General features: G+C 37.6%; 2 protein-coding genes across 3 annotated transcripts; one reads left to right on the forward strand and one right to left on the reverse strand.

The window, feature by feature from the left end:
* Positions 1 to 1,554: 1,554 nt before the first annotated feature.
* Positions 1,555 to 2,792, reverse strand: LOC120261831 (CEN-like protein 2). Of its 2 annotated transcripts, none has more exons than XM_039269828.1 (4): positions 2,547 to 2,792; positions 2,392 to 2,453; positions 2,233 to 2,273; positions 1,555 to 2,129 (listed from the first exon to the last, which is right to left on the reverse strand). In XM_039269828.1, the coding sequence occupies exons 1-4, from the start codon at positions 2,745 to 2,747 to the stop codon at positions 1,912 to 1,914; spliced, it is 522 nt and encodes a 173-aa protein (XP_039125762.1). In that variant the 5' UTR covers positions 2,748 to 2,792; the 3' UTR covers positions 1,555 to 1,911. The 2 variants fall into 2 exon arrangements, with proteins under 2 accessions (XP_039125762.1, XP_039125761.1); XM_039269827.1 differs by having other exon boundaries at positions 1,555 to 2,132.
* Positions 2,793 to 14,211: 11,419 nt separating this feature from the next.
* Positions 14,212 to 18,270, forward strand: LOC120261573. Its single transcript, XM_039269510.1, has 5 exons — positions 14,212 to 14,354; positions 15,751 to 16,004; positions 16,111 to 16,322; positions 17,417 to 17,678; positions 17,843 to 18,270. Exons 1-5 carry the CDS (start codon positions 14,264 to 14,266, stop codon positions 18,137 to 18,139), a joined length of 1,116 nt encoding a protein of 371 aa, XP_039125444.1. The 5' UTR covers positions 14,212 to 14,263; the 3' UTR covers positions 18,140 to 18,270.
* The last annotated feature ends 48 nt before the right edge of the window (positions 18,271 to 18,318 follow it).

Raw genomic sequence — 18,318 nt, forward strand, 5'->3', positions numbered from 1 at the left:
TCGTCAGATGATGCTGTCACTGGAGAATGATATCCGCAGGAGTGCATTTATTATTGTATTTTACTGTTTTTTGTTTTGTATACATATATATATATATATATATATATTGAGCTAATGCCCTTTCTAGCTGTTGATGTGGCTCTTGTGGTCCTTCCTCTTGCTTATTGTTAATGCATATGGCCTATTCATCTTATTAAATTTTAGTGAACGCATGTGATTTATTTATTTATAAAAAATATATAAATAAATGAGGTGTTCGCCTTTGCTATCAAAGTGTTTGTAAAATCACTATATGTATGTATATATATATATAAAGGACTGTAGTACTTTGTGGCTGTTCAGTTTTAAATGGAATGGCTTAAGTTTGATGAGCCACTTCAGTTGTTGAAATATGTTTTCAACCAAAAATTGATGTACAAGTTAAAGGCCAGCAGAAGTTTTATATTGTACTTTTAATATTCTTATTCAGCAACATCTTTGTTTGTGTCCGTTAATTACGAACTTTTTATAAAAAAAAATTCACCTTTTCCATCACCAATTATATTTCTTATTTTTTTATAATAGGTCACAAGCTTCCTCTATTTAAGGTTATAAATATAAAATTCATTTATTATGGTCGTTTATTAATCCTTTAAAAATTTTATTAATTTAAGTATTCTTTATCCACTGTTTCTGGACGCAGAGTATTGTCACGAATGGATCCTTTATGTGATGAGTCATATCTCTGCTCTCTAAAATTACATATCAAGAGGATTTAGTAATTTAGAATGTTATCTGTAAATTTTCTGAACATGCATGTGATGAATTTTTATTGTCTTTTGTAGTGCCAGTATCACATGGTGTAGGGTTTTAATTATGCATCTGTCTATTCACTGGCATGTGGCAATCCACTACGTTATGTTGTCGTTCTCTATGTAAGTAGTCTGACCAAGCAAATATTTTGTTTTTTTTTTTCTAATAATAATATAATATTATCATATTATTATGAGGGTATGTTCTTTTTATTTAAATAAAATATTGCAACATCAAATGTTTCTGTTTTTGCCCTTTTTATCATGGGTGAGAAATGGGGATAAATCATGAAATCAATTACCTAGAGTTTGGAATCCATTTATTGGTCTTTTCTTCTTTATATAATGTATTGTAAACCGTTATATCTTCCCCTTTTGTGTTTGAGTGTTTTTGTCCGTTTTGATTAGGAGTGCATTATTTATAAAGACTGTCTCCTAGTTTTTGTTTTGTCATGTGTTATTTTATTATTTGTATGTATTTGTTTCTTTATTTATATTTTTTTAATATTATTAAAAATTATTCTATAAAAAAGTTACTATTTGAAATTTTGTAATATTTTTTTTTTTTATAAATTAGTGGTTTATCCGTCTTATTTTAAAAAAATATTATTTATTTCATTTTATTTAAAAAAATAATAAATAAAATAAATAAATAAAAGCGGGAGATGGAGAAAGAGAGAGGTGCTTGCAGTAGAGTAGCACGTTTCTGGTATAAAAGAGAAACACAAACACAGCTAATTTCTAATGATAGCGAAAGAAATTGATAGCCAAAAAAAAAAAAAAGTACAAATGAAAACCAATACAAGCGAACGCTGACAGACAAATGACAACAAGGCATGCATAACCAGAACCCCCCCATTGGTCTTGTACCTTTCTTAGCTCCTCCTAACCGACACGTCATTGCCTTTTCCTTCAAACTCCACAGTTTGTTTGACATTGATAAGACAAACATCAATCTAAAACATTAACATTTTATTCAAGTACCATTCCCACTCCCTTTTTATTTTTTTTTTTTTATCCTTCAATTCATCATTCATACCTTTGATCCATAACATAACATAACATACTACACCAAACTTACTCTAGCTTAATTTCTTTCAGTTAAAAGTGATCAAACTGATCAACGTCTCCTGGCCGCCGTCTCACGCTGTGCATTGAAGTACACGGCGGCGACGGGAAGGCCAAGCTCATTCTCCTCCGCAAAACGGCGAGTGTTGAAGTTATCCCTGGATTCTGGTGTTATCAATGTTTGCCTTTTCATCTGCTTGAAAAGCACAAACACATACCTGTGAATTCCTATGTTTGGCCTTGGGTTCTCATAGCTCACCACCTCCTTCCCTGCTTGTTAATTAATAATGTTCATTTTCTTAGCATTTTAGTCAACTTCAACTTCAACTTCAACTTCAACTTCAACTTCACTATATATATATTAAGGACTTACCAAAAGATGCATCAGTGGTGCCAGGGATATTACTCACAATCCTGCAGTTAAAATATGCAACTGTGTTAAAGTTTAACCTTTCACATATATGTTCAAACATAGGCATGCATGCATGACTCTTTTATATATATATATATATATATATTATGTAGTACTTACCAGTGTAGGTGCTCCCTCAGGTATGGATCACTGGGGCCAGGAACATCCGGGTCTGTCATGATCTGTATGTATATACATGCATCATAAGTATGAAGAGCATAGAGATTGTATATAAATACAAACAAATATCCATGTATTAATTAATTTATGTATACCAATGTGAAGAAGGACCTCATATCACCCCCTTGGACTTCAACTCTTGGTTTGGCTACCACTGCAGAAGGATAAAACTCATGGCCATTACAGACCTGTTTGTTGGCATTGTAAATCACATTCAACTTCACACTTGGGTTGAAACAGTCTAGGACTTCTCCAATAACTCTCCCAACTATGAGAGGCTCCACAGTCCTTGCCATTGTTGTAACACCTACACAAGACTTACTAATGAAGTTTGTTCTTGTTCTTCTTCTTCTTCTTACTGAGCATTAGAAGAGTCCTAGAAGGCTCTATTTATAACCTTTTAGGACCCCCATGAGAGCTGCTGTGGAGTCATGAGCATGGCTTGTTTAAAAGCTATTTTAAATTCTGTATTATTAATGGTACATATGCAAACTAGCTGACGCTTGTTCAGAATATATCTCTTTATCTCTCTGTCTCTCTCAGTCTCTCTCCAATGTTTTCTCTTCAGTTTAAAGTATTTAAATATATATATGTATATATATATATATATATATAACTGTCATTTCATATGCTTCTTCATTAGTTTGATGGGTGATCATGGAACCTTTTTTTCATCTTTTTTGCTAATAATGAAAAAGAAGAGAATGTATGAGGTTTGGTGGTGTTGGAACATATCTAATTAGAGGTTGCACCAAGGATGGCAGATTGCTATTAATGGTGGTGTGCTCTTTCCATGGTTGGAAGAATCATCTCAGATAAAAAGTAGTCCTACATCTCATAACATATATGTGTGTGTGTGTGTTTTGTGTGTGTAAATATTGATGGAGATAGGGTTCTTGATCAGGAAAAAAAAGGGGTTAAAGTTGCTATAAATAGCAGGACAATGAACATATTTTGTGTGAGATTCTATGCAGTGTGCACCATGTGATTCTACACTTCATCTTTCTCTCTTTCAAAGAATTAAAGCCCAAGCTGTCATACATATGAGTGTCTTTCTCTCTTGATTGACAGCATGGACATGGACATGGACACGGAGAATTAACGCTCATGAGAAATTAGTATGAAATGAATAATTTCTGCGGAAAGTCCTCTTTAAAAGAAAACATGCCTTTAATCCTGTTTTATTATTTAAATTAATTCAAAGTTATTTCAGATTTATTTTATTTTTTAAAATATGTTATAGATTTTAAATATGTTTAGAATTTTGATGAAAAACTTATTATATAAATTAGATAGTAAAATTTATATGTGTGAGAGAATCATTTCTTTGTACTACATCATAGAATGCTAAATAATATAAATTCCCCACAGTCTTCTTTACATGTTGGATGTTCTAGAGACATCTTGTGTGCAATTTTTTTTTTCATTGCTTGTGGAGTCACTTCACAATAGTGGATGTGTATAATTAGAAGTTTTATTTTATGAAATTATTTTGGTAGAATTTTTTATGTACATTTTATTAAATTTTGATTTACTGATCGAGTACTGATCACAATAAATACTTTTAGAGTTATATTTTTTTATTTTAATTTTATATTTATTTATATTATTTTGTTTAAATAATTGTTTCATATATTTTTCTAATCATTAAATTAATATATATTGGAGGTTATGGGATATACAAGGAGTGATTTTGTGATATGAAAATTATAACATTAGTTTGAAATATTTATGCTAAAGACTACATATAAATATCTACTTATGGAATTAATAATATTTTTGAAAAGGTGGATAAATCACTTCAATTAAAGGAAACAAACAGTACAAAAGTTAACCACTAGATGTGGTAAGTTACAACAAAAATAAGAAACAACCACAAACCCAGTGCAAGGACCAAGGCCCCCCGACAAACAAACATCAGTGACTAGCCAGCTTCCGGAACATGAGCCTCCTCCGCAGTCCTAGTCCCCCCAAAAGCCGTCACTTGAGGACCAAGAAACTCCAGACTCTTCTTAATAGTATTGATAGCATCCTCCATCTTCTCTCTATTACCATCTACAAGTGAAGAGGACCAAGATACAAGCATATGGTTAATTTTCAAAATGAGACAATGTGCAGTCAAAGCATTGGCATTGAAAATAAGATCGTTCCTAGCAAGCCAGATATTCCAAATTATTGCTTTCCCTACAAGGTCCCCAAAGGCCTTTTTCTCGTTAGGCAAACTAAATCTCCAATGACCCCAAAGATCCTTAAGAGAGTTCGGAGCTGAAGGAAACTACAGTAACCTGACAAAGTGATCCCACACAAATTTGGCATAGGAGCAGTGCAAGAAGAGGTGGTTACTGGACTCAGTTTCCGCATGACATAGTACACATGTCGCCGTAGGTAACCTGTTGCATCTTCTTTTCGCCAAATTCTCCAGGGTCAGAATTTTATTTTGCCAAGCAAGCCAATTAAAGAGGTTGATTTTCTTAGGGCATCCACCACGCCAAAAAAAGCGCGACACTGGGCACCTTAGTCCACCATCGACCAGTCGATTATAAAATGACTTCACCGAGAAGCAACCATTCCCAGTGAGTCTCCATTTCTTTTTGTCCCCCATCGATTATCGGGCCTCCTCACTTGGTCATTAACTCGACGAATGAAATCATTATCGACAAACGGGATTCCTCTAATAAATGGATAAGCTCGTGAATCGTGTCGTTGGGAGCGCCGGCTAGCCCGGAATTCGTCGGGCCACATATCCATAGGTGCAATCCCATTGAGCCAGCCATCCTTCCAAAAGAGTGTTTCTCTGCCCTTGTTGACTTCGTGCAAAATACAACTTCTGAGAGCCGGCAAGCAGGATAAAACCCCCTTCCAAAAGAAGGAGATTCAACCTATTTGAGCCGGCCAACAATTGGGAACGCTGCACCAGTAGTTAAATTGGATAACCATCGCACCACCCCAAGAGGGGTCCATCATATATTTCCACCACCATTTCCCAAGTAAAGCCTGGTTGAAATTGGTTAAATCCAAGATGCCCCAACCACCCTGGTCCCTGGGTCGACAAAGATTTTTCCAGCAGACTAGCCGACAGCCCGGACGCTCAATATCCAGCCCCGACCACAAAAAATCCCTTCTAATGCGGTCGATGTCCTTAATAACCCAGCAAGGTAGTCGAAACAAAGACATCCAGAATGTGGGAATGGCCGATAGCACCGAGTTCACCAGAGTAAGTCGACCCCCTAAAGAAATATGCTTCATTTTCCAAGTCGCGAGTCTTCTTCTTACCTTGATTATAACCCCTTCCCAATCTTGACGCCTCGGTCTTCTCCCCGAAATTGGGATGCCCAGATAAGTAACCGGCAAGAGGCCCACCTTATACTGGATGGTCGCCGCCGCCACCTGATCCGGAAGCTCACCCGTTTTGCTTGAATAAAGGCATGTTTTTGAGAAGTTTGTTTCCAGGCCCGACATCCCATCAAACAGGTAGAGGATCAGCTTAATAATCCTAAGGTCCTCCAACCCCCCCGACGATAAAACCAACAAATCATCAGCATAGTGCAGGTTGCACTTACTCCCTAACTCCCCCAAAGGAACACCAATTAAAATTTTGGCATTGAGGGCATGATCAAACATCGAGCTTAAAACATCAGTTACCAAGACAAAAAGTAATGGCGATAGGGGATCACCCTGTCTCAGCCCTCGGTATCTAATGTAACCATTCGGAGCTCCATTAACCAAGATAGACGCTTTAGAGGAAACAAAAATACTTTTGATCCAGCCCACCCATCTATCCCCGAATCCTCTAGTGTGCATAAGGTCAAACAGAAAATCCCAGTCCACTAAGCCAAACGCCTTGGCAAAATCCACTTTAAGAATAAATCTCGGGAGCTTATGCTTGTGTAAGCTGAAGATAAGCTCCTCCGCCGTGGCAATATTATCTAAAATGCACCTCCCTTTCAAGAACGCCGACTGATTCGCGTCAACCAAAGAATGCATCACCTTACTGAGCCTAGACGCCAAGATCTTAGATAAAATTTTTTGTGTGGAGTTGATTAGGCTGATAGGGCGAAAATCCCCTGTCACCTCCGGGCTTTCCACTTTGGGGATTAAGGCTATATTAGCCCAATTGATACGCTCTAGATTAGCTCTCCCCCAGAAAAAATCCTCGCACAGTAGCATCAAGTCCCCTTTGAGTATCTCCCAAAACTGTCTAAAGAACTGTAGGGGGAAACCATCAGGTCCTGGCGCCTTATCTTTACCCAAATCAAAAATGGCCGCTTTGACTTCCTCAATTGTGAAAGGCCTTTCGAGTCGAGATAGGTCCATAGCATTCCTGTTAGACAGTAACTTCCTAAAGTCAATCAAGGAACGGGTAGTTCTCTTAAGACCAAAATGTTGCTGAAATCGCTCACAAAACGCTTTCCCAATTTCTTTAGGGTTCGTTACAGTGACACCATTGTGAGCGATACATGGAATGCAATTTCTATTTTTACGACCATTGGCCACCGCATGAAAATAACTAGTATTGTCGTCACCCTCTTTCAGCCATTGTAGCCTGGAACGTTGTCTCCAATATATTTCCTCTTGTTTACAGATTTGGTCCAACTCCACTCTGGTAGCCACCTCTTGATTGGCCTCCTCGGCCGATAGCACCCTATTCTCCTTAGCCACATCCAGTAAATCCATGTCGTGTAACAACGCAAGTTTTTTGAGCTTGATGGAACCAAACGAGAATTTTGCCCATCTGCGCAACTGGCCTCTGAGATACATTAATTTTTTTGCCATCACAAACGCCCCACACCCCTGTGGAGAGCAATCCTCCCACCACTTTGTAACCAGGTCCCCAAAGCCCTCAGCCGTTGACCAAGCTACTTTGTACCTAAAAGGTCGCGGAGTAGAGCAGTGGTATCCCACCTCCAGCCGAATCAGAACATGATCAGAACCCAACCTCAGCAGACTATTCTGGATCATTCTGGGGAATCTACTGGCACATACCTCATTGACTATGAATCTGTCCAGCTTCACCCAGATCGGCTCCGCTTGACCATTGGTCTAAGAAAACCTACGACCAACCGCCGGAGGCTCCTGTAGCTGTAAATCGTAGAGGAACATATTGGACATTCTTATATCTTCAAGATTGGGGATGCCACCATTTTTATCCTCCACCTTGAATGTTGCATTAAAGTCACCACAAATAATCCACGGCTTGTCTTGGGGTCCCTCACTTGCTCTCAACTCCTCCCAAAACTCACGCTTAAGCGAGCGAGCGTTGGGGCCATAGACAGTTGTGCAACGCCAAGTCACATTCATCAATTTGGAAAAAAATTCCACCGTGAGACAGAAGGTGCCCTTAGTTAAGACCGAACCTTTTGCTGGAACAAAACAGAATTTATCAAGACGATGCCCACCAATCTCCCTCCATGTTGCATCAGAGATCTCTTCAAGCTTTGACTCTTGAAGGCAGCAGACATCCGCAAAGTGCAAGTTGAGAAAATCCTTAACCAGATAACGCTTAGATAGTTTCCCCAACCCCCTCACGTTCCAAGTTATAATATTCATAAACACCACTAATTCCCCCGCTCCTCAGTAGGAGGAGCCGACTCCCCCGAGGGGGCCATTCTAGCAAGTTCTAAATGATGGAGATGGTCTAGACATGCATTCTCATCAGAGGTAAAAGCAATACCACATGCAGCACAATATTTAGCAAGTTGAGCATTGTTCCAATCAAAAATTAACAAGGGTTTGGAAGAAGTACCTTCGACAGTATCTCCTTTCAGTCCCTTCTTCTTTGATGATCTCGGGGGTTCAGCAATGAAACCGGCCTCCTCATTTAAACGTGAAGATGGCTTTTTCTTCCGCTCACTTTTTCTGGTGTTGCGCCTTTGATCCCCATCTACTGACACAGATCCCCCAGATAAATCAGGCAATAATTCCTTGAGATTTCTCTCAAACTCCGAGAACGAGTCGTCCGACTCCTCATTGCTGTCAGATGTAGAACTCACTCCCTCACGATCCAATGTTGGTCCATTGCCCGTCGTAATGTTCGGTGTACCAGTACCGGGCCTCAGGGCCCATCCTCCTGCAATGTATTCCCAAATAAAGCCAACAGGTGGCGTCAACTGGGGCAATGAAGCTTCATCTTTGAAATTAATCATTCCTAAGTCCAATTCTGTAGCCCAATTTAACTTGGGTCCAAGGATCGGTTCTGAGCAAAATTAAGGCGGCCCATCCGCCACCGGCCCAGCAAAAGTCTTGTTCTCCTCCACCTCCACGGTCCGAGCGACCACCACTTCCTGTGTATTAAAAACTTGAGGATCATCCGAAGGCCCACAGCCCAACAAACGTCCCTCATCCTTCCTAGAGACATGCTCCTCTCTAGACGATCCAACAACCACATTCACCAACTGGGGCCCAATGACATTATTTTTCAGTCTGTTGAGTTAATGGGTCTTGGCCCATCTTGTGACCAATTTCACCAAGGACAAATGGATCGCAATTGGCTTCATCGCTTGTGTCTCCCCGGCCCGTAGACCAGCCATTATCCCCCAATGTGATTGGGTCAAGCTCTGGAAACGGGTCAGCAAGCTTGCCCACGTCCTTCTCTGAATCCCCATAGATCCGTGTAACTCCCTGCTCCTCTTTCCTTTTAAGCAACACGTGCTTCGCCACCCGAGAAACCTCGGACGAGCGCTGGTTGCCATCTGGCGTCGAAACCGATTTAACCTTCCAGCAGTCGACACGTCGGTCCCTTGGTTCCTGGCCCCCCCTCACGTCCGGTCTCGTCGGTCGCAATCGCTCGGAGGTCTGAGCCTTGACAAAGAGAACGGATCTTTCCCTCGTCAGCGTTGGACCAACGGTCCGTGCCCCCGACGTCCTCGGAAGGACCGTCGTCGGCGCAACACTGTGGGAGCCACGCTCGACCACCCCTCCCAACGACCTACCGCCGACGTGGGAGCTGGGCTCGACCACAACGTCGGAAACCGTCGAGACACCTAGACGGGAGTTGTGCTCCACCTGTCCTCTATCCTTGCTCCACTCCGGCGACACCGGTTTCAGTTCTCTAGTTGAGTCGACAGACTTCTTCCCTTTCTCTGAAGCTGAGATTTCATGCGTGCTCCTACGTGCATGTTGCTGATCAGCTACCTCACGAGTATCCATCAGCACATACCTTCCTAGTTCTCTCCAGAAGGATGGTAAAACCCCTCGATCACCCGTTATCAGCACGTTATAACGTCGCATTCCCATGCTGAGGTCTAATTCGAACGGCAGTGAAACCCCCTCTCGACGGCGGACGAGCACCGACAAGAACTGTTTGTGAGGTGTAGTCGCCCGGGACAAAGCCACCAGCTCACCAACCGGCTGCACCACTTCGGCGATTGTACCCCAGCTCCATCCGTGCAGAGGGAAATTCCACAGATAAACCCATTATCCCGATCCGGCCGCGCGACCCACAGCTCCAATCTCCGCCGACCAAGGAGAAAGCCTCAGCGTGCATGGTCCCTCCTTGGTGGCCGCATGAAAACTACCAAGCTTACAGATCTCTTTGACCTCTTCCCGGGTAGTCATCGGAATAAGAAATGCACAGTCATTCAAGGGAGTGATCGGTCCTGCGAGATTTCTGTTGATTATACTCGGAGCCACCTCCAAAATACTCGAATCGTTGACGTTGCCCTCCACCAAAGAAAGAACAGCAACTTTGGCGAGGTCTTCACGCATTTTCTCAATTTCCGGGGTTAGAAAAATGGACAGCGACGCCCGTGAAACATGACCCACCACCGGTATAACCGGAAGTTGCACAAACGATTGCATCGGTTGAGGATCCACCCTCAACCCACCTTCTTCCTCGTTGAGACTCATCTTCTTCGACCGCACGTGAAGTCTTTTACGATTTGGACTGCGCACCACCGGGCATCTCGCCGCCATGTGCCCGACGCATGCACATCTCAGACAGACTATTTGATGCCGACAATCCGCGGTTGTGTGAGAGGTGCGGAAACATCGGCCACACGTTGCGTCAGTAGGAGATCGAGGCCGTTTAGAACCCGACATTCTGGCACCCCCCCTTCATCTTCTTCTTAGACTCAGGCCTGGCCTCCTTCTTGGACGTGTGAGAGTTGCCCGAAGACTCCGAGCTCACCACCTGTGCAAAGGACCGCCTGCTGTCGTTGATGCCCTTGTAACTGCCTGTAACCTCCTTACCGTCTTGAGTCTTGCCGTCGTCGCCTCCCGCGCCCCCCAGAGGTCGCTCAGGTGACCCATTCAAAACGTTCTTGCATTATAATATTTTTACATAATAGATTTTTTGAATAAATTTTTAAAATAATGTGCATTTAGGGTTTAAAGTTTAGAATCAAGGATTTTGAGTTTTGTATTAAAAATTTAAGGTTTAGAATTTAGTGTTTTAGAATTTTGGATATAAAATTTTACAATATTTTAGTTTATATCTGAGGGTTTTAAATTTAGAATTTTATAATGTTTTATAATTCTTAGAATTTAGGATTTTTACTACTTGAATTTGAAGTTTATAGAAATTAAAATAACATCATATTAGAAATCTATTCGTAAAATCTATTATGTAAATGTAGCATCACTTTTATCAGAATATTTTAGAAATTTTATTTTTATATTTATTTATCTATTTAGTTCATTGAAATTTTTGTAAATGATCAAAATCAGGAAAATTATAAGATTTACTTAGAGCAATATCTTGAAATAAAACAATCCAGCAAAGCTTAGAAAGATCCTAATTCCCAAGTAGTCACCTCAACATTTGTCCTAGTTAAAGCATCTAGCGTTCCTCACCGGAGTTTCAACTTTGCTTTGTCCATCCACCGTTAATCCTAAGGAATCTATCCTAACATTTGCCTTACATAAAGCATCTACCATTCCTCTGTTTGATGGCTCAACTTGTCTTGTAGTTATTTTGTTCATTTTTGTTTTGTCACCTTCTTTAATAAATTTTGTAGTTTATTATTATTTTTTTAAAAAAATAATTCTATAAGAAGACATAGATTTCCCCATATCATGTTGATAGCGATTTTTTTAAAGGGTTGTTGATAAATAGAAAAAACACTAACATATTGAAGAACTCTTTTTGTTGTTTAAAAAAAAATCATAGATGCTGTATTACTATTATTGATAGTTAAATAAAAAGTAAAAAAAAAAATTGCCTTTTGATTTAGATAAGTAGATGTGAAATGTTACTTGTTATGTAGAAACTATATCTTGCATTAAAAAAAGGTTGCTTTTTTATTGGGATTAATAGATGTGAAATGTTACTTATTATCATCTAATGAAAATGATATGTCATATTATCTTATGAGCATCGTTTACCACCATGTGAAAACTTGTAGAAGAGTAATGCAAATTATTTCATGTTTGAGACTTGTACACTAATAGCTTTTCTATAAAAGCACCAACCAATTAAATTAAATTTGAGTTGAGCAAGCATCAACTTGTTTTTCTACGGTCATTTTCTTTATATATATATATATATATATATATCAAAAAATATAAGCATATAGGAAATCTCTTTATTTTTTTTACTATAATTAACGATATAATTATTAAAGTATAACGTAACATTTCAATTGTTATAGTTTGGTTCACCAAAAGATATCTATAGGAAGTTAACATTTCAATTCCTATAGTTTGGTTCACCACCATATTGTAGGAAGTTAACACTAAAAAATTAAAGTTGAAAAAAGAACAACTGTCAATTTAATTATACTTTTCATAAGGAAATTATTGCACATTGTAGTTCTTTTTAGACTTGATTTCTCCACCAATTCGAAGCCCATTATTTTTCAATTATATATAAATTTTTTATTTTGAAAATTTTATTTTCAAGTCAAAACTTCAACAATGGCTTTTGAAAAACATGGAGGAATTCTTTAAATAAATTCCTAGTTTATCTATTTTCCCAAAAAACAAAACAAGAACATGATGGCAGTCAAGATTGGTTTAGATTTAAGTGTACATTGTCATTCTCATGGATTGCTTGTTTCATTTTCCAGTGATTTTTCTTGTTGTTGACATTGAACCAATAAAGGAGAAGACAATTAAAACAAATAATGATAATAATACAATTTTCTAATAAACAACATATTTTTAATATACAAATAAAGAGGTCACATTCAATGTTGACAACTAATCACATAAAAATAGTTATGGGATAATTGTCAAAAGAGGGAGAAGAATTGAATACTCTCCCTCATACTAGTAAAACTAACGTGATGTATTATATATTTTTTTACAACTTCACCTTTATTTTAATAAAAAAATCTTTTATTTAAAAGTTATTCATGTTTGACAAAGAGTTAATAGACTAATACTCTAATAGCCTAACTGGCCAATTGTGACTAGTTAGTGTGATCCTGTGTGGGATATTAAAAAATTCCCAAGTTTCAAGTTTCATTAAATACAGTGATAAAAACAGGTTTTTTTAACTCAAAAACCCGTACTGAGAGTTAAACCACCAAATCCTAATCATAATTTGATTAAATTAATAAATGGCTCTAATAACAATACAACTTTACAGGCACCGTGGCATGAAAATCTTTCCTTTGCTTTTTGCTTGACTAATCACTCGTTCTAGAAGATTCATTTAATTGGTGGTTTAAATTGCGTTGAAAGTCGTAATAAAAAAATGTATACATATATAAATGTATAATAATAATAATAATAATATAATGAAAGCACGAGGAGTTGTCAAACTCTCAAGTAAACTATATTAATTATAGAAAACGTAATATTAGAGAAAGCTTAATTAAAAAAAATGATTAATTTTAGGCCACAAAATTCACATTATATTATTATCACATTTTATTAGCAAACTTGTTAAGATCACATTTATTAATTCTTTGGCTGTTTGTCCTCTTGTTTGGATGTGACGACCTCCCAATGTTCTGTCGCCCTCTTCCTACTTGAACTAAATCACCCAATTTCAAAAATACCCTCAATATAAATAAAATAAAATAAAATCGTACACATTATCCATTATTTGGAACTCCTCATTAATCTATTCCTTGGATTTTGCTGTCTAATAAATCCTGAGTAGTTAATCTATCTATCTGTATATATTAAAAAAAAAATTGAAGAAACCCACTTCCACCAAAAAGAAATATTCATGGTTGGCATTATTGTTGCAGCATTGTATATACCAACATAATATTATAATATATATAGTAGTACTGTTTATTTATTATTTATGAATCTTCTAGAAAAAAATTTTTTTTTCTTTAAAAATTGTATGTCAAAAAAGATTTATTAACCCAAATTGGTTCTTAAAATATCTTTTGATTGTCCACATAGTAAGGTTCTAATTACCCCTGATGACATCCAGTCGAGTTTATAAATTTCTAAAGAATTATTAAACCACTGTAATTGTAATTGATGCACCGTCGTATATCTTTTAAAATTCCTTTTATGGGGTGACATTTGTCAATTTTTTTCAATATATATAATTTTTAAGATAAAAAATATAAAAACTTGTCAATGAAATTTTAAATTTATAAATATTTACCATACTCACAACCACAATAACTGAGTAGCAAGACAGACTCTCATGCTATGGTTGTTGACGGTTATAATTTGTTCATATTTTATAAAAAAAAATTATAAATATTTAAAATATAGAGTTTTTTTTTAAAATCATAGGTTTTCTATTAGAAAGGGTAGTTTTGTAATTTTGAAATTAAAAATTCAAGGAATTTTCAAAAGATTTATTTATTTATTATCAATCTATCTCTTGTCTGTCGTGCTCGTTCTGTCACTCGCTCGTTCTCTCTCGCAGTACCCTATAAAGAGAGAAGGGAGCTCTGCGATGGCGGCATCGATCAAGAAGGTGTCGGCTGCCTCCGCGAGGGCTCACACTCGCAAGCAAAAGCAAGGCTCTTCCCCTTCGCTGCCTCCAGGTGAGAATCCATTAGAAATCGATGAGAAATGGTTCATCTATTTGTCCTATTATGTGCGTCTTGTGTCTTAATCTGGATTTTTTTTATATATATTGTTTAATGTTTTTCTGATGATATAAAAATTGCTAATGTGCTAAAAAGTGGATCTTTGTGCGGTTCTGTGGGGTCAAGCTTTGGGTTTGGTTAAGGATGAATGTCAATGATCTTGAAAGGAATTTCTGGCATTTTTCATCTAGAATTGTTGTTTTGATCACCATTTTTTCTCTAAAAGAAGAAGGTTGTAATACATCGTACATAATTGTTGGTTTTCATGCTCTGCATCATGAATTTAGCTTGTAAAAGTGCTTTTTTTTTTTTTAAAAAAAGGTGGATGAAGCAAAAGGGGCTTGTAGAAGTTGATCTAATTCTTCTTCTTCTTCTTTTTTATCACACCGTAGACAAATCACTCTAGGCGCACATCCTAAATCTTCAATCATACAGTGAAAAGAGTCAAACCCAACCTTCAACATGAAAGTTAATCACACCACCACTAACCTATTGTGGGAGGTGCCTAATTGTAATTAGGCAATTGAGTTGGAGGAGTTGTTTTCACAAAATGATAAAAATAAATTAATAAATTAATATTAATTGATTTAAAAGAATTGGTTTGGCACAGGTTTGTACTTATAACAACCACTGCTTGGTACAGTGGATTGTTAGTTGAACGGGGATTAACTACATCCAGAATCGAATTTCCGAATTGGCGGTATTGTTGCAATACGGTAGCAATACTGTTCATTATGTCACATGTGGAAGGATTCGTTTCCACCTCTCTGGGGTTACATGGCAAAAAAAATTTATTAGCTCAGTTGGGTTTTTTAAAATCTTCTTATGGTGCACATGGTAGTACTCTAATCGCCATATGTAACGGATTGAGTTAATAAATTCTTAGAGATCTTATAAACCACCGTAATTGGTGCACCAATATACCTCCCTATCTCTTTATAACCAGTTGTAGGGCGGTTTTTGTCCCAAAAATAAAAAGTTCATACTTATATGATATTTTGATCAGTTTAAGCTGTAGTAGTTAGTTGAGATGCAATTGTTTTCAAGCAGCTTTCCATTTTCAAGCTTCTCTGAATTCTTTTCTAAATGGCCTTCCTCAATTCTTGTTAATATGAATGAAATTCTTTTTCTAAAATCTTAGCATCTCTAGAGGAACAATTCTTTGCTTATTTGTCATCTCTCCTTATTCAATTCATGTTGATTGCCTTTAATGGTTTGTTTATTTGCATTTCCCATTGAATTATGAATTAGAGACTTAACAATAAGGTCTTGAATTCAAAGAGATACGATCATATAAACTGTTTGTTATTCAGTTTTGGTGATGATTCTGACATAAACCTGGCACTTCCAGGGATGTTTAAGAAGATCTCTCTGGTAGTCTTGGTGGGTTTGGCAGCATGGTTTTATAATGTGATTCAACCGCCAGCTCCTGCTATATGTGGGACTCCTAATGGCCCTCTTGTAACATCATCTAGAATTAAGCTCAGGGATGGGAGGCATCTGGCCTATTTGGAGGCCGGTGTCCCAAAAGCAAAGGCTGCACACAAGATCATTTATATTCATGGCTTTGCCTCTTGCAAACATGATTTGCTTCCTGTTTCTCCAGTAACGATCATGTTCAGAACTCCTTTTTATGTCTTGCTTATTTTGGTTCCTTCCATGTCTACTTTTCTTGAGAAGTTGATCGATGCATGATCATTATTTGTTTCAGGACCTGGCTGAAGAACTAGGGATTTATTTGGTAGGTTTTGACAGAGCTGGTTATGGAGAGAGTGATCCAGATCCTAAGAAGTCAGTGAAGAGCACAGCTCTTGATATTGAACAACTGGCAGACCAGTTGAGCCTAGGACCTAAATTTTATGTCATTGGATTCTCTATGGGGGGAGAGCTTACTTGGGGTTGCCTTAAATACATTTCACACAGGTATGTTGCTTATGATTTCACTTTTTTTCTCTGTATCATCTGTGCTTTGCATCAGAATCACAAATATAAACTCATTCTTGACTGTTTTGCAATGGCTGAGTTTATGCATGTGTAGAAGTGTTCTTGCTGTCCTCGAGCAATATATAATTTACCCTGTAGCCACAGTTTTGAGAAACTTAATGCTGAAGGCTGTAGTGGAACTGTCCTGTGTTCATCAACACATCTGCCAATATTGAGAAAATGCCATTAACATGTAGCCTGTCGTACTTAATTTCCGTATCATACTACACTAGCCTAACGCTAACATTGTATGTTTAAGACATGATTCTTGCAGTGGCACAAAATATTAAGCATATATTTATTGGCAAGAGATAAAACAACCCTCGAAGACTTTATATAGAGGTAATATAGCATATTTACAGGATTATCATTGACAACCAAGGCCTGTTCTCTGATTGTTGAGCGGGATAAGGCTTATGGAAAGATAGTCTTTCATTCTTCATAATAAGTCAAAACTATGTTCAAGAATCAGTCACTCTGAACTGATTTTTTTAGAAAATGTTTCTATCGAAGTAAGCTTCGGTTTCCACTTAAAATTTCAATTGTTTGGTTGAAGCTGAAATTTGGATTGTTTATCGAAACAAATTGGGAAGCTAGAACTTTTATAGTTTGTCTGCATTTCAGCTTAGAATCTCTTTCTTATTCTCTAGTTGCAGTTTTCCTCTTGACAGAGGATTTCACGTTCTGCTTTACCCCCTCTTTAAGTTAAACGCATTACTTCCTACTAATTACCATACTATACAAAAGTAGTCCGTTCTAATGGATAGACCGTCATTATATGAAGCAAACAAATTGAAGTAGGAAAAGTTGGCTATTTTAATGAGCTCCTTGCATTAACATCATCAAAGAATGTGTTTCTGTTTAGGTTCTTTTGAGCCTTGGTAAACCTTGTGCAATCTCCTACTAAGGGATTGTGGTTTTCTGAGATTGTTTGAATTAGGTACATTCCAAATGTTCATTCATCCACTTTGCTTCCATTTTTCCATGTCGTTATTTCTCTTTGGACCTTATCATAGGATTTTTAATGATTGCAGGCTTGCAGGAGCAGCTTTAATTGCTCCAGTGGGAAATTACTGGTGGCCTGGATTTCCTTCCAATGTATCTAAGGAAGCTTATAGCATGCAATTAGCACCAGACAAATGGGCTGTTGGTGTTGCTCATTATGCCCCATGGTTAACATACTGGTGGAACACCCAAAATTTGTTTCCCAGTTCCAGTGTAATAGCCGGACGGATTGAAATCTTCTCTGCCGAGGACTTGAAAGTCTTGTCTAAATTTCAAGGAAGACCTTACACAGTACGCAATTTCTTCAAATATTTGCTAATACCTTGATTTGATTAGATTTCAACATTTGGTATTATTCACGACATTGATTAATAATCTGATTATGAACTCAAAGTATTGATTTCTTGAATGATTTTATTAACTGACACAAACTTTGTGGTTCTTCTATTTGACAGGCATATGTGACACAACAAGGATTGTTCGAAAGTTTACACCGTGACATGATCGTTGGTTTTGGAAGCTGGGAATTTGACCCTTTGGATCTTGATGACATATTTGCCGGCAAAGAAGGTTTAGTACATTTGTGGCATGGCACAGAGGATTGGATTGTTCCGGTCATCCTCTCGCAGTATGTCAGCCAAAAGCACCCTTGGATCAAATATCATGAAGTACCAGGAGCCGGACATCTTTTCCCATTGGCTGATGGCATGGCTGATGCCATAGTGAAGGCACTCGTGCAGGGGAAGAACTAGATCTTCTTCTGTTTTAATTAGTTCTTCTCATCAGCAAGATCTTTATTCTATAGTTGCTTGCTTTCAAAATCTAGTATTGATTTCCAACTATATTAAAACCTTAATATTGAATTAAAGATTTTGTTATGCTAGATCTCTTCTATTTGTCTGTCACAGAGAATAAAATAGGTCATGGTCCA

Source organism: Dioscorea cayenensis, chromosome 5 (genome assembly GCF_009730915.1).
Source record: "Dioscorea cayenensis subsp. rotundata cultivar TDr96_F1 chromosome 5, TDr96_F1_v2_PseudoChromosome.rev07_lg8_w22 25.fasta, whole genome shotgun sequence".
Taxonomy (NCBI): domain Eukaryota; kingdom Viridiplantae; phylum Streptophyta; class Magnoliopsida; order Dioscoreales; family Dioscoreaceae; genus Dioscorea; species Dioscorea cayenensis.